The sequence below is a fragment of the Benincasa hispida genome, chromosome 1, assembly GCF_009727055.1.
Source record: "Benincasa hispida cultivar B227 chromosome 1, ASM972705v1, whole genome shotgun sequence".
NCBI classification, from domain to species: domain Eukaryota; kingdom Viridiplantae; phylum Streptophyta; class Magnoliopsida; order Cucurbitales; family Cucurbitaceae; genus Benincasa; species Benincasa hispida.
This window is the reverse complement of record NC_052349.1, coordinates 85,861,393-85,878,994: the sequence shown is the minus strand read 5'-3', so window position 1 is coordinate 85,878,994 and position 17,602 is coordinate 85,861,393. Positions and strand designations below refer to the sequence as shown.

Sequence of the window (17,602 nt, the reverse complement as noted above, 5' to 3'; positions counted from 1 at the left end):
ACATAATAGACCAGATTAACTTTCTTATGGAAGCAGCACCTTGTCCATAGGATCTAACGAACTATACAATGTGGAAATAAAGTGAACTTGGACCAAACTTACAAGAAGGAAGAAATGTTTTTATGGGAGAAAAGGAATGGTGAAAAAAATCTTTTTTGCAATTTGAAGAAGGGGCATATTTATAGACTGTTCGTGGTCATTCGAATATTCATGTCTCTTCTTCAAATTGATTAATTACATAAAAACGTGTTCATTTATGAAATAATACAACTCTACACGAATGATCAATACTATATATATATATATAAAGTTAATAAAAATATAAAAAATTAGCTAAACCCTTTGAAATTTTCTGGCTCTATGCCTCTACCCCCATTTTGTTTTTCTCGTTTACAGAATCTTCTCATAATAATTCCTTTTTAGCTACCAAACTATATTTGAAAGACAAAACATACACATATCAAATTTTTGCCATGCTGCTATACTCAATTTAGCTCTCACATGCATCCCATGTAAAACTTTCAGAATTGAAATGAACCTAAATAATAAAACCCTGTTATTGGCTAATTTGGACTGAGGACAAAAATAGACTTTCTGATATGAAATATTAAGTTTAAGACCAAAAGGAGCGATAACCAGATCTAAAGCGCTTCAAAAAAGAAAAGTGACACAGGCTAAGCCCAAACCACCGAGGCCGAGCCCAAGGACATCCTAGCATTTCGACAGAATTTCGACAGATTTTGGAGCATGAAGGTGTTTCTGATTCCAAATAGAATTGGAGGATGAGGAGGTAACTTCAAAGTTCTGTTTCTTTTCCATTCCATAATTCTCATACTAACTCAAGTATCAGAGTCGTCAATTTTCTTTATTTTGCAGGTCATCTCTTCTTCAAATTTCCTATTGTCACGTGAAGATTAAGTGCGATCTTCCGTATCCAAAATTTGGTATCAACAAAACCAAAATCCAAAAGATGTAATTGATTATTTCAGGACAAAGGTAGGTAGGGGATAATGTTCAAAACACTGTCTCAAATATTTTCCTGCATAGAATTGAAGTAATGAAAAGAGATTGTTATAATTAGATACAATAATAATAATCATCCCCTTGAAGCTGCTTCCTCTTCTCCACCCAAGAAGGTGAAAGAACAGGATTGTGATTATTATTATTCTCACATCTAACAATCTCCTTCTTCAAGTGCTCCACATTCAGCTTGACTCTCCAGATCTTAAAAGTCTGATCCAAACTAGCACTGCAAACCAACATATTCCCCATATTATCCACCTCCATGGCCGCCGCCAAGCACCTGACTGGCCCATGGTGGCCCTCTATCACTGAAACGCATGAATGAACAAACCCATTCCCTATTTCTTCTCTTCTCCAAATCCTTATGGCTGTGTCTTCAGATCCACTCAGAATCAAATTTTTTACTGTTACTAAACAAAGAACTCCGAAATGATGGCCCTGTAAGAACCCTCCATGGTTGTACCTGAGTCAAGACTATATGAATAATGACTGATTCAACGAGAGGATATTGGGTTTAATTTCCTCTTTTGATTTAATTATTCTCTCTCAACTTACTAGAATGGTTAAATTTTTAACTAAATTTCCAAAACAAAAACAGCTTTTTAAAACTAATTTTCTTAATTCTCAAAATTTGGTTTGTTTTTTTTAAATCATTGATGAAAAGTAAATAACAAAAGAAGAAATTTGAAAGTGAAAATAGTGTCCATAGACTTAATTTAAAAAAAAAAAAAATGATTACCAAATGAGGCATAAATTAATGTGTTTATTATTAAACTCCATTGGGTAATCATTTTGATTATTTTTTTTTTACTTGTAAATTTTTTTGTTTTGTTATTCACTTCCGACTCATGTATTTAGTAATCAAACCAAATTGAAAAAATTTGAAAAAATTGTCTTTTAAAGTTTTTTTTTATTTTATATATATATATATATATTTAGAATTTGATTAGTAATTCAAGTGTTTAATTTAATAAACATGAAAATCATAATTGAAAAATTGAGAGGAAAAAACTTAAATTTCATAGTAAAACCGAAAAGTTATTATCAAATGAGGCTTTAGTTTTTTTTAAATTGTGCTTCTTTTGCACAATTTCTTAATCATGAATTTAAAATTTTCTAAATAAACATTTGAATTTTTAACCAAATTCTAAAAGTAGAAATAAGTTTTTAATAACACTTTTTCTTTTTTTTTTTTGTAATTTTCTAAATTTGTCTTAATTTTCAATTTTCAATACACTCTTAAAATATAGACAGTAAAACATAAAAGTTGATAGATGAAAGTAGTATTTAAATACTTAATTTTTAATACCTAAAAAATGCTTAATTTTTAAAAACAATAAACAAAAAATGAGATGGTTATTGTGTAGAGCCTAGGTTTTTCAACTTTTTAATTACGTGTGTCCATTTTTTTTTAACAAAACTATTAGAGGTTGAAGAATCAGTAGTTACATCTGAACATCATAATTAGGTTGATACCCCATGGTATCCTTATCAAGTCCGGTCCAAACTTTTGTGTGTCTAATAAATCCATAAATTTTTAATAGTATCTAAATAAATGGTTGAACTTTCAATTTTGTTTTTGATTGGTCTATTTATTTATTTTCTTGTCATTTCTTAATAAAAAAAATCATTGTGAGTTTGAGTTACTAGCCATTAAAATTAAAAGCTCTAGGCATATTATAATTTTTCATGATCTACCTATCTTTATAGAATTCACCTAATTTATTCGATCAATATTCATCCCATGACAAATTTATTTATATTAAAATTAAACAAAATATTTCAAACTTTTCTTATTATGTAATTTAGGGGACGATGCATGGAGATAGATATAGCCTAGGTTGTATCAAAGTATTTCTCTACTATAAATTATTTTTATGAGCTATACTTGGGTACATCCTGAAGTTGCAATTATATTTCTATGTATCACATTCTTATCACACATACCAAAAAGAATTACAATATTTCAAAAAGTAAGCAAAAATATTATTTGTCACGTATGAAAAATTATGATTGGATAATTTGGTGTGATGCACAAAAACAAATACAACTTTAGATACACCAAAGCATCTTTCTTATCTAACTCAGACCTCGTGGGATAATTGTTGCCTCTAGTTATTTATGTTTTTAAAAGTCAGGTTTGATAATTTTTACAAAATATTTTTGGCATATTTTCATATTTACTTTGAAACACGTTTTAAATTCTTAGTCAAATTTAAAAACAAAACACACACATACAGGATTTTTCTCTTTTTTAATTTTTCAAATTTGACTTGTATTAAAAAAAACATATTTCAAAAGTGAGTTGGAAGTCGTACTTGTAGGTTTAATTTTGAAAAAAAAAAAGCTATCAAACATATGCCTTAAATATGAGGTAGTTGAGTGGTGATTTAGCAGTACCTACTCGAGGAGCTCTCCTTCTCCCAAAAGTTGATGAGGCCGTCGGAAGAACCAGAATAAAGAAAGTTGTAGGGTTTCAGCGACGGAGGAGATGGCGACGAAGTGAGGCTTAGAGCGAGGGCATTGACAGGAGAGAGCTGGAACTTGAGAATCATTGTTAAAATATGGGAGCTTTCTCCAAAAACCCTTCTCCAGATCTTGACAGAGCCATCAGAAGAGCAAGTGAAAACGCAGCCATCTTCTTGATTTATGACGATTGCATTAACATGGCCTTCATGAGCAACAAATGAATCTACACATCGATTTTCTGAGATGTTCCAAGCTTTCACCGTGCTATCCCACGAACCTTCATCAATAAATAAAAACCACCCTAAATTTCTCTTTTCTTGCTTCTAAACATGAGTCGAACCTAAGTTCTTTCTTAGGGCAGTTGATATATATAACCATTTTAGTCCATCTTAATCTTCAAACTTCCAATAATAACAATTCAATCGGTCGTTGTTACATTGTAGTATGCATGTATACTCATGTTAATTGTTCTTGTTAAATAAAAAAAAAAAAAAAAAGAAGTAAAATTGACTAAAATAAACATCTCTAATTCTAAAGTTTAAAAATAAAAATTGAAGAAATTCACCTGTATAGAGAAGCTTATCGGCATCATTGTAAGCCAAACAAGAAATAAAATCTGTATGATATTGCATCTGGCGGCTGCTCTTTCTCACCACCAAAAACGAGCGTTTTGGTGGCAAAGTCGAAATCTTTTTGGGTTTCAATCTCTTATTTCCCATTTTCACATCCCAAATCCGAACTCTATAATCCCCATGACAACTAAACAGCATCCTCCCACACCCAAACATTGCCCCTACTCGGCCGGAGCTAGCCTTTATGAACCCAACTCCGGGGCATTCCGGCAGCTTCCACGACTGAATCCGCCCACTCTCCGACCCCACGAATATAAACTCCTTTGTCATTGCAATCGACAGTATGTTGCCGTCCGGCCGGTGGAGCGAGGCTATGCAGTGGTAAACAAAAGGTTGCTGGTTTGTTGGTGCCGGCGACATGGCCCATGGAGTTGGGACGGATGCGGCGGAGGGTCTGGATGGAGAATTAGGGAAGTGAATGGGGTCAGGCAATACGGCGGCGTCTTGGGGTAAGTCGATGCTTTTTGTTTGTTCTTCCATTGAAGTCCAGAGGTCGGTTTGTTGGAGATGGAATTCCATGGTGGATTGGGAAGGAAGAGTATGAACTTCAAATGTTATGAACAAAACTTCTAATTTACCCTTTTTTTTCCCTCTACAACTCTATGTTTGTGGTTTTTTTTTTAAAAGAAAAAGAGAAGAAAAGAAATTATTATTCAATTCAATTATCAAACAAGCCACCATGTCTCTATGTCCCGAGGGATACATATGATCAATTTGGGACGTAATCAATGTATTAAATGTTAGTAAGGATGAACGGGCGAGATTGAATTATTGGTTGATGTGTATTTAAAATCTAGTTTTTTTGTTTTTTGTTTTTTTTTGTTTTTTTTTAAGGAAGTTTAATTTGTTTGATTCTCTAGGACTGTTTGGATTGACTAAAGAAAAAAAAATATTTTAAAAAAAACCTAGTATTTCAAAAACTATTTTGAGTGGTTGTCAAACATTTCAATTTCTTTTCCAAAACTTATTTTTAAAATTAAACATTTGAAAAATTAAGTCAAACCCACCCTTATTCAACCATTATAGGTGGAAATTAACCATGGTAATCACACTTTATTCATTGAGTGATATGTTGGATTAATAGTTGAATTTGTCTATCTTAGTTGAATTTAAAGGAGAACCAATGCGGAAATGAGGTTGGCAATGGTAGAGGCGGTTTGGGGAACTGAAAGATAATTAGATTATTGGGAATCAGATTATGGTGGGTTTGCTATCTGGAATCTGAATAAGTGGGAATCTGATTACAATACTTAGACTGCAAGGTTGGATTTGCTATATTTTTGAATGTTGTGTTTTGATTGCAGTGTTAGAATTAGGCTGGATTTGAATTTTTTTTGTTATTATTATTTTGACTTTTTTAATGTTTGTTTTGGAGTTTTTTTTTTTAAATTTTTTTTTTTAATATTGTGATTAGGAAAACTATTTAGGGAAATATAGTGGTTTTGAAACTATTTAGAAATCTATGGTTGTTTTGGAGATTTCGAGGCGGGAATTTAGTTTAAAATATTTTATCGAGGGTTCAACCCTCGACCTAAGAAGAGGACGAGGATTCAACCTTCGACCTGTTGAAAATTAAAGAAAAGATCGGGGTTTGACCCTCGACCTAAAGGAAATTGAGAAGAGGACGAGGGTTCAACCCTCGACCTATCGAAAACTAAAGAAGATCTGTAAGGGAAGAAGAGAAATTTTGAAAGAGGTCGAGGGTCACCCTCGACCTCTGGAAATTTATAGAGCAAACCCTCAACCTAAAGGAAATTAAAGAATTGTTTAGTAATTATATACACGATCGCACACAATCATTTAGTAAAATTACTATGCGGTCGTTTAGTAATTCTTTATTAACGTAACAATAGGTGCAAACTTCCGTAAAGAACAAGTGAATGTTGAACAACTTCTTTATTAAAAGCTAAATGATCGTTTACAATCTCTCCACGATCGCTCAGTATGACTAAACAATCGCTTACTAAATCCTCTACGATCGGCTACAAACGCTTACATGATCGCTTAACTATTACTATTACACGATCGCCTTCTCAGAACCTATACGACTGCATATCTTATACTATATGATCATATACCAAATGCTACAAGATCGCTGAGCTTTACTACACGATCACCTAGTGGAAATAGACGATGAGTGGCACACTGCGATGGCCTCTCCGCAATAGCGTCTTCCAAACTCCCACTCTCGAGAGCTTTCTTTCCTCACTACATGATCGCCCGCAAACTCCTACACGATCGCTTAGCAATTACAATTAGATGATCGCCTTCTCAAAACCTATACGATCGCCTACCTTTTACTATACGATTGTGTACTAAGTGTTACACGATCGTTAAGCTTTATTACATGATTGCTGAGCTACTACATGCTCACCTAGTGGAAGTACATGATGAGCGACACACTGCGATGGCCCCTCAAGAGCTCTCTTTCCTCACTATATGATCGCCCATAAACTCCTACACGATCGCTTAGCTATTATAATTAGACGATCGTCTTCTCAAAACCTATACAATCGCCTACCTTTTACTATACGATCGTATACCAAATGCTACACGATCACTAAACTTTACTATACGATCGCATAATGGAAGTACACGATGAGTGGCATGTTGCGATGGCCTCTCGAGAGCTCTCTTTCCCTACTACATGATCACCTACAAACTCCTACACGATCGCTTAGCTATTACAATTAGACGATCGCCTTCTCAAAACCTATACGATCGTCTACCTTTTACTATACGATCGTAGACGATCGTGTACCAAATGCTACATGATCGCTAAGCTTTACTATACGATCGCATAGTGGAAGTACAGGATGAGTGGCACGCTGCGATGGCCTCTCAAGAGCTCTCTTTCCCTACTACATGATCGCCTACAAATTCTTACACGATCGCTTAGCTATTACAATTAGACGACCACCTTCTCAAAACCTATATGATCACCTACCTTTTACTATACGATCGTATACTAAATGCTACACGATCGCTAAGCTTTACTATACGATCGCATAGTGGAAGTACACGATGAGCGGCATGCTGTGATGGCCTTTCGAGAGCTCTTTTTTCCTACTACACGATCGCCCACAAACTTCTACATGATTGCTTAGTTATTACAATTAGACGATCGCCTTCTTAAAACCTATATGATTGCCTACCTTTTACTATATAATCGTATACCAAATGCTACACGATCGCTAAGTTTTACTATATGATCGCATAGTGGAAGTACACGATGAGGGCACGCTGCGATGGCCTTTCGAGAGCTCTCTTTCCTCATTATACGATCACCCACAAACTCCTACACGATCGCTTACCTATTACAAATAGACGATGGCCTTCTCAAATCCTATACATTTTGTTTCTATTCTCATACTATTATATTTTTTTTTATAGTTTTTGTTGCTGATTGGGAAACAAAACAAAAAAGGTAAGTTAAATTTGTGAGTTTACTAGTTATTTATTACTAGTTTTATTATATTTAGTAGATCTATCATGTTGAATTCAATAATATTTACATATTGATGTTAGTAGTTTTTTCTTTATTAATGTTAATCTTAATAGTTGTTATTAGTGTTAGTCTTATAGTTGGGATGTTATACCAACATGTTAATCTTATTTATATTTTGTTTGTTTTTGTTTATATTTAAGTATAGTTTATTGTCAGAAATATACTTAAATANCGCTAAGCTTTACTATATGATTGCATAGTGGAAGTACATGATGAGCGGCACGCTATGATGGCCTCTTGAGAGCTCTTTTTCCCTACTACACGATCGCCCACAAACTCCTACACGATCGCTTAGCTATTACAATTAGACGATCATCTTCTCAAAACCTATATGATCGCTTACCTTTTGCTATACGATCGTATACCAAATGCTACACGATCGCTAAGTTTTACTATATGATCGCATAGTGGAAGTACACGATGAGGGCACGCTGCGATGGCCTTTCGAGAGCTCTCTTTCCTCATTATACGATCACCCACAAACTCCTACACGATCGCTTACCTATTACAAATAGACGATGGCCTTCTCAAATCCTATACATTTTGTTTCTATTCTCATACTATTATATTTTTTTTTATAGTTTTTGTTGCTGATTGGGAAACAAAACAAAAAAGGTAAGTTAAATTTGTGAGTTTACTAGTTATTTATTACTAGTTTTATTATATTTAGTAGATCTATCATGTTGAATTCAATAATATTTACATATTGATGTTAGTAGTTTTTTCTTTATTAATGTTAATCTTAATAGTTGTTATTAGTGTTAGTCTTATAGTTGGGATGTTATACCAACATGTTAATCTTATTTATATTTTGTTTGTTTTTGTTTATATTTAAGTATAGTTTATTGTCAGAAATATACTTAAATAAACTATAGTTTAAAATAGTTGATTTTCTTGTGATATTTGAATTTTCTAGTATTAACTTTGAAAATATAGTTTAAAATAGTTTGAAAAAGTTTTATTTTATTTTATTTTTTATTGTATTAAATTTGAAAAAATAATTTAAAAAAGTTTACCTCATTGTAATGTTTAAAAAATTGATGTTTATAGCTTAAAAACTTTAATATTTTTCGTTTAATACAGAATTATTATGATTTTTTGAAATATATTTCTTATGATATTTGATTTTTCTAGTATTAACTTTGAAAATATAGTTTAAAATAGTTTGAAAAAGTTTAATTTAATTTAATTTTTATTTTGTATTAAATTTGAAAAAATAGTTTAAAAAAGTTTATCTCATTGTAATTGGAAAAGTTTAATTTGTTGTTATGTTTAAAAATAGTTATAAAAAATTTAATTTATTGTTATGTTTAAAAAGTTGATATTAATAAAACTTAAAAAGTTGATGTTTATAAATTAAAAAGTTTAATATTTTGAGTTTAATACAAAATTATTGTGATTTTTTAATATACTTCTTATAAAAAGTATAATATAAAAGTATTGTGATTTTTTTAAAAAGTTTAACATTTTTAGTGGATGAAGATTATATTGTATATTCAATTTTTTTTATTGTAATCTATAAAGTTATAGATTATTCTTTTAATTAAGTTGTACATTATTTAATTGAGAAAAAAATAATCTTTTTATCATATATATTTTAATTAAGTATAGATATTTTTATTGTATATTCAATTTTTTTTATTATAATTTATAAAATTGTACATTATTCTTTTAATTAAGTTGTACATTATTCTTTTAATTAAGTTGTACATTATTTAATTGAGAAATAAATAATATTTTTATCATGTATATTTAATTAAGTGTAGATACTTTTATTGTATACTCAATTTTTTTTATTATAATTTATAAAGTTGTACATTATTCTTTTAATTAAGTTGTACACTATTCTTTTAATTAAGTTGTACATTATTTAATTAAGTTAATTAAGTTGTACATTATTCTTCTAATTGAGAAATAAATATTTTTTTAATTGATAAATAAATATTTTTTTCTTTTAGATCATGGCTTTAAACCTAGGACCTGTTGATCCTGATGTTTTGTACGACCAGTCCATTCATCGATCATCTGTTGTATGGTGAGATCGTACTATTGGAGAAATATCTTGCAGGCGTCGAGAGGCAGTTCTCCAACGCATTATCCTACTCCACCCTTGAATACTACCGCTACTGCGCACATCTGGATTCTATGGGGTTGCCAATCTATGGAGTTGCCAGATTGGGATTTACTTAGTTGGACTGGCATCTGATCACAGCCTTGGTCGAGAGATGGAGGCTTGAGACACATACATTTCATATGTCTAATGGAGAGTGCACTATCACTCTACAAGATATAGAAGTGTTGTTGGGGTTACCTATTGACGGTGAACCGGTCACCAGAGTGATGTATGATGACTGGTCACAAGTTTATCAGCTATACCTCGGTGTGACCCCACCTGCCAACAAAATTAAAGAATTGAGGTTAAGTTTGATATGGTTAGAAACATAATTCCGTGAGCTCACAGATGATGCAGACAGGAAACTGTCATAAGATATGCGCGAGCATGTATACTACAAATGATGGATGGAAGTGTGTTTTCTGAAAAATCAAGTCATTTTGTTTACTTGATGTTCCTGTCACTATTAGCTAACCTCTATGATGCGGGGTGATATTTGTGGGGTGGAGCATGTTTGTATAGACAACTATGCAAAGCAACAAGACTCAGTTCGAGAGATAGCTGGACCTCTCATACTTTTGCTACTATGGGCTTGGGAGTGATTTCCAACAATGACTCCACAGCTACAACATGTTAATGACACTCAGTTAGCTGGATGAGCCTACGGTTCTCGGATGTTGTTTTAATTCAATTTAATTTTTATATTACTGATCTAGTTAATTTAGATTCTAAATTATCAATTTAAAAATTTAGGTGGAGAGACGAATTTTGTGTGACTAGGACAGCCACACATGTAGTCAGCCAGTACAGATACATGTTTGATCTGCTTCAACCTGATCAGGTACATTACACTGAACCTAATTGATTATTTTATACACATTTTTATTGTATTTGTCTTTAATGTTCTCCAATATAATATTTTGTGTTTCAGGTTATTTGGGAGCCGTACAAAATTATTATGTATATTTTCCCAATTTCTGTACGAATGGTCAAAACATATGGCGGGCGATGAGTCATCTCATATGTTTTCACATTGGTAAGTGACATCTTCTTGACAGAGTGATGAGACAATTCGGTTTTCAGCAGGATGTCCCATCGCCTTGTAATATTAAACCTCTACTGCATGATATTGACTTAAGGAGTGTATATTGATCCAAAAGTTGCACATTTGGTAGTGTGATGGCACTATCATGCAAGGTTTATTGTAGTGAGGGTTTCTATTGAACAGATTGACAGGGATGTCACTCAAGACTACATTCATTGGTATAATAATATTACAAGGGCTACGTCACTCGTCCGGGAGCAGCTGTGGGTCATCTGGTAAATGAATGAATATTATCTAATTATTTTTAATTCAAATTTATTTTAAATATTATCTAATTGTTTTATAATTCACAGAGATCGAACAACAGTAGACTCCGTGATGTTGCGAATGATCTGAACTAAGTTCTTGCTATATGTAGTGACAACCAAAGCTATATAGAGGAGATACATTATATGTACGTTATACCTATTGTTTCTCCACCAGCTCCTAGACGTAGAGGACCTGTACGGGAAGAGGATGAGTTTGATGAGGTTGCCATAATGTAGAAGAGTTGGCCCTGTGATGCAAATGCAGAGTCAAACTGATTATGTTAGTCCGATGATGATGATGCCAACATTTGGTTCAGGACAGTATGACTCAGAAGCTGGTCCTTCGTCTTCATACGTGCATGGACATGGTCGGGGTCGTGGAGAGCATAATGAATATTTATATCATGAAGCGTCTGCAGAGGTACTAGAGCAACGTCAAGAAGAACCAGAGCAACATCAAAAAGGACCAGAGCAACTTCAAATTTGAAGTCGACGACGACAACCAGCTCGAAATCGATGACGTCTGTCTTGTGGGACATATTGATTTTTGTAATTATTTTTATATAAATGAGATATTATAATTTATACTTTTTTTATGAAATATATTTTTTTTAATTTATTCTTTTTAGAGTTTAAATAAAAAAATAAAAAATAAAAAAATAATTTTTTTTTGAATTTTTTTTATAAAATGATTTTTTTTTAAAAAAAAAGAAAGAAAAGAAACACAATGTCTAAATTATCAAAAAGAAAAAAAAAAGGCAAAGGTCGAGGGTTCAAAATTCGACCCATTAAAAAAAAAAACAACAATATTTTTCTAAATAGTTTCAAAAGTACAATATTTTTATAAATAGATTTTAAAACTACAATATTATTTTAATTTTACAGTTTGTTTTCTACTATTACTACTATATCATAATTTCATGAACTTTAAAATACAACATGCTACCTAAGTTTGAGTACTCCTTTTATTCGGTTTCTATTTTTTTTTAATGATATTGTTATTTTTTTTAAAAAATAAACTTACTGTTTTTTTTAATAAAAAATAAAAATAAAAATGAAAGTTGCAAAGTTTTTTTTTTTTTCCCTTTCTTTTCTTTCTTTTTTTAGTAGTTAGTAAAGAAGTGTTGTTCTTCAAATAAACTTGCTAGTTTTTTTGTTTTTTTTTTTAATCAATTTGCAAACTTATTGGTTTTTTAAATGACTTTTGTTAAAAAAAAATTGTTTTTTTTTAAAAAATAAACTTGCTATTTTTATAAAAAAAAACTTTCAAATACATTTTTTGTTTTTTTAAAGTTTTTATTTAAATGAAATTGTTGTTTAAATAAACTACCTTTCTGTTTAAGTATTTGTATTTGTTTAAATGAGAGATAAATTAAAAATTGATTATTTAAATAAACTACCTCTCTGATTTGCATTAAACTCTCCATTTTTTATTACCATTTTAATGATCCTAAATTTAAAAGATTTACACAAATAAGTTTTAAAAAAATCAAGTAATGCTATATTTTGATTTACTTAAAAATCAACTAATAATGCTATATTTTTTATTAATAAACAAATCATTTCGACATAATCTCAATTATAGGGAGAGTATGAAGTAAAGAATAACCTAAATATAGTGTCCACTATTTTTAAAAATGTATATTACATACAAAAGAACCTTGAACAAAAAAAAAGTATTAAAAATATATCATAAGAAGTACAAATAAATTATGTGATATGCGAAGACCAGTGCTATAAACTTCCCAGCCTGCAGTGTCACAAATTGAAATAGTAAGAACATTATTCATAAGGCAATAAAACTTGCATATATAATAAAATACAAAGGATAGAATAATAGGCCTCAGGTATGAAATTTTGATTTGTTTATAACAAAAATATATGGAAAAAAATTGAATGAACGTAATACTTTTTTAAATCGAATACAATGAGGTCTCATGTATCAAATCAGATCAAAGGATAAATTCATCATAAAAATTATTCAAAGGAAAAACATATACGGATTTAACAAAGAAACAAGAGAGTAATGGAAAAACAGATTTATAATAGAATAGAACATGTTGAAAAAAATGTATTGATAATAGACTGTATAATAGAATAGGAACATAAACCCAAAACCAGACCACCAAGAAGAAGAAAAAAAATGTATAATAAAAAAATCAGTTATTTAAAGAAGTTCAAAATCTGAGACAATCAAAGCAAGCAATACCAAAGAAAAAAGATCTGAAAAATGCAAATCAGAACCAAAAGCAGAATAGATTCGAAACATGCAACACAAAAAAAATTAGATGAAACTGGAACCATCAAACCAAGACCAAATCAGAACATATATGAAGCATGCAAAACAAAAGCAATTCATAACTAGTAAAAATAAGGATTGAAATCGCATGAAAAAAGAGCCATCATCATCGGCCTCAAAGGAAAGCGACTAACCTTTTTGTGGGGAGAAGCCTTCCCCTACCAAGCTCCCAATCATCATAAGACCCACTCCTATCATGCTCTTGACGACGGCAAGAGATGTGATTTTTTGTCATTGGAGCGGCAAGGGAGAACTTCAACGTTCCATTGGTATTAGAGGGTTCCATAGATTAGGGTTTTAGAGAAGTACACAGTAGATTTGAGAGAAAGAAGAAGGAAGATCAATTAGGATTTCAAAGAGGAGAATATGGAAGAAGATGGAGAAGAGAAAGTGAGTGGAGAAAAGAACAAACAAGGGAGAGAGAGAGAGATCTGAATACTCCGCAACCGTGGGAAATGGGAAAGATTGTGATTAATGCTTAGTGGGTCGGAAACCAAGGGGTAAGGAGATGAAACACTAGAATGGAAACTGGGGCCGAAGAGAATTATGGTGGGAATGAAAAATGGTTTAGAACTACAAACCCACCCCAAATACAAGTAAAACAGACATGGTCTTCCTATCCCATTCTATTCCAAACCCATTCCATTCCCGTTCCTAAACAGCCCCTTAGGTATGTTGGTGGTTTGCTCAATCATATGGATTTTCTAGTGGGTAAAATAGGGGAAGACAAAGGGTCGATGGGCAAATCAGAAGGTTAATTGATTAGATGGCTAAAGCTAAGTGAAATAGATTGTTGATAAATAGTTGATTGTGTAGTAGATGAGATAGAGTTAAACGAGTTGGATAGATAGGTCAGTCTGAATAGGTGATTGAGGATTAGAGATAGTTTGAATAGGTAGTAGGGTTAATGAAAGGATAATTGAGGGGAACATCGAAGGACTCGGGAAAAACAAAGTTGGGTATTGAGGAAGTTTACTCAAATATTGAGGTGACTTTTTTTTTTAATAAAAAAAACAAACACTACAAAACACAAACTTAATCGAGTTGGAAACACTAACCTCCTTACAAAAAGCCGAGCAGAACCAAGAAGGCAACAGAAAAGGATTCCAATCATCTTTTTCAGAGAGGGAAAAAGAGAAATATTGAGGCGACTTAATGAAAAAGATGCTCATGAAAAACTATATCCCTAGAGAAAAAAAACAATTCTTCTTAACACCAAACAACTCGGTGGATATTCAACAATAACAGCTTGTATAGCACAAGGAGAAAACTTTGATCTATTAATAGGTAATGTAAAAGCATAATAAAGACACTAAAAAACTTTTAGTAATGAATAATCAACAAGAGTGCCATGTAGGAGTGATCATATGGGTTTTTTCTGTTGAAGAGCATGGAAAGGAGTCCGATTTATGAGGTACGTGGCTGTCAAAATACACTTAATAGCACCAAAAATATGGTAACTGACTCCGCTTAATTCAGGATTATTCTTGTATTTTACATGTTTAATGGGCTATTTTGTAGGTTTCGAGCACAATAAGGGTTAAACGGGTCGTTTGCGACAGAATGGAGTTAAAATGGGCCATAACAAAGCTTAATTGCATCAACTGGAAAAGAGAAAACCAAAATGATCAAAATACCCTTGGAGGCGTAGTGCATAGCGCAGCGGCGCTAGTGCATGATGCTTTTTCCAATAGCATCGAATTTAGTGCAGCACCGCGGTGCTCTGAACTCCAGACGCGCGAGGATTTCCGTCAACCCCACGACGTTATCACTATTTTATAAATAGCAATTTCTGCCGCCTAGGTTAAAGGATCTGCCGGTTTGTTGGTTTCAACTGATTTCCATCCATTTCTCTTCTCTTTTCTTCACTTTTAGCCAGTAGATTTATCCAAACTCTACCACATTGATCGACATGTCGATAATGGGATAAGATACTTAATCTAGCTTGGGTTTTAGGATTTTTCTACTTATTTGTGTACTTTGTGAGCACTTGAACTTGAATTTATTTATATTTCTTGGACTTAATTTTGCTTTGATTGAATTTTATCAAATTATCGGACGCTTGGGGATTATATGGTTTTAGCTTTTTTATTAATGTATGATACATGACAATTTAATTATATCTTAATCTACAAGAAGTAATAGGTTAGTTTGACTTGTGAGTTGATGATGACAAGTATTTTTCTAATCAATCTGGGATTGAGTCGAACAAATATTTAATTAAGACTTTCCCGGTTAGATATTCGACTTAACTTTGCCCTTAACTTAATACTATTAGACCAATTGGATTTGTATGTTTTTCATCTAATTCCACTTGGGCTGATAAGATACTTGGGATGATTAATTGGCTTTTCCAATTAATTCGGTTGTGTACAGCAAATATTGAAACTCATGTTATGAGAATTCAATGAGCAAGTATACTAAATAGGAAATTTTCGTAATAACCCAAGCTAGGCATTTTTCTCATTGTTATCATAACTACTCTATTTATTTTTATGCAATTTAATTTTCTCGCAATCGATCAATTTAAAAAACCCACAATTGGTTACCTCGGACAGAAAATAGTTTAATTGATAAATCCGAGGGCTCCTCATGTTCGATCTGTGCTACTAGTATTACATTAATTTTGAATGGATACGGTTAATAGGTTATAAAATCCACTCTGAACACACTCATTCACAAAACGAAGATGAACTTAGGACTGAAAAAATATATCACGAGCAACATTTAGAAGATGTTGATACTTTCTCTCAACTACTGAATTTTGTTCTGTTGGGTTGTATGTCCTAAAACTCGTAGTTTATAAAAGTAAACATATATGAAGTTTATTCAGATAAATGTTGTTGAATGAAAATGAATTGATAACTCTAAATCTAATAAACTACGAACCCTTGGCTATTGTTATGAATACTTGGACTTTATGTGGAGACATAAACTGGATCAAGTTTGAGTATAATAGTCTAAATAGTCTATAGTACTTGGATTAGGTTGTGTACCTATTTCTAGAGATACTATTGAATATGATCTGTTTTATGATTGTTATAAATGTTGTAAAGTGTCATAAACGAGATGATCAGTTCATTCATGTAGAGACATGTGAGCAAGGGTGTTCTACACGATGAGATTGTGTAAGACTAACCACGAAATAATCATTGCTACATATTAACACCGTTTATTGTTAACACTGATTAATTTCACTTCTTGATGACCTAGATAACTTGATCTGAATCCTGAGCTGTCTATGAACTTCTGTTTATTTACAATTGTCCCTTGGTCTATATAGGTGAGGGTAAGCTCAATAGCACTCAACATGCCTCTCATTTCAGGAATAAGACCGAGTAGATAGTTGGGGACATAGAATTTGCAAAATGGAATTTACTTATACCCATTTTAGGGATAGTAGAAAGGTTGTTCCCTTAAAGGCTGATCTCGAGTCTTGAACAAGGGGCACATCCTCTCGTTGGCCTGAGAGGGAATGGATTTAGTGATTAAGATCCTAAATCAATTGTTCATTAGAGGGACAATGGTACTTAAGGAGAAAAGATGTAACTCAGAGGTAAAATGGTAATTGACCTAGCTGAGGTTACAAACAACCTGTGAAGGATCAACTTATCGATGACGGTTATATCAAATGGACATATAATATATCTACAGTGAGAGGGTACAACTACAGGCTATATCGGACAACCCTGTTAGTTAACAAATGTTGATTAACTAGGTTAAAGAATTTGACCGGTTAGTCTCGGATCGTTGGAGCCCATGATTTGTAGATCCATAGGGTCTCCTTGCTAGCTCACTAGGGACAAAATTGAAGAACTGGGTGAAATGAGAATTTGAAATGTTCAAATTTGGTCTTTAGGGAAAATTGTATTTTATATGAGATATAATTTACAATTAAATCATTAATTAATTATTTTAGAGAGTATATTTTATATTAGCATGAAAGTGTTTTTAAAAATTGATTAATATGATTAATCAAAATTAGGTGTCAATGTCAATTTAATATGTGATATTAAATTTGTTTATTTTATTTAATTAAGATTGTTTTAATTAAATCATTTCTAAAACATGAAAATAGCATTTCATATTTTGTCAAAAAATTGTTTATTATAAATTTATTTTATTAAAAAGTTAGTTAGTGAAAAAATCCAATTGTTGGATTTGAAGGATCCCAAATTGAAGGGAACCTTGAGCGGAAGCAAGAT

At 32.0% G+C, this 17,602-nt stretch overlaps 1 protein-coding gene across 1 annotated transcript; it reads right to left on the bottom strand.

Moving 5' to 3' along the window:
* Nucleotides 1-1,077: 1,077 nt before the first annotated feature.
* Nucleotides 1,078-4,643, bottom strand: LOC120073940 (protein JINGUBANG-like). Its single transcript, XM_039026865.1, has 3 exons — nt 4,058-4,643; nt 3,424-3,769; nt 1,078-1,486 (listed from the first exon to the last, which is right to left on the bottom strand). Exons 1-3 carry the CDS (start codon nt 4,641-4,643, stop codon nt 1,078-1,080), a joined length of 1,341 nt encoding a protein of 446 aa, XP_038882793.1.
* Nucleotides 4,644-17,602: the final 12,959 nt, after the last annotated feature.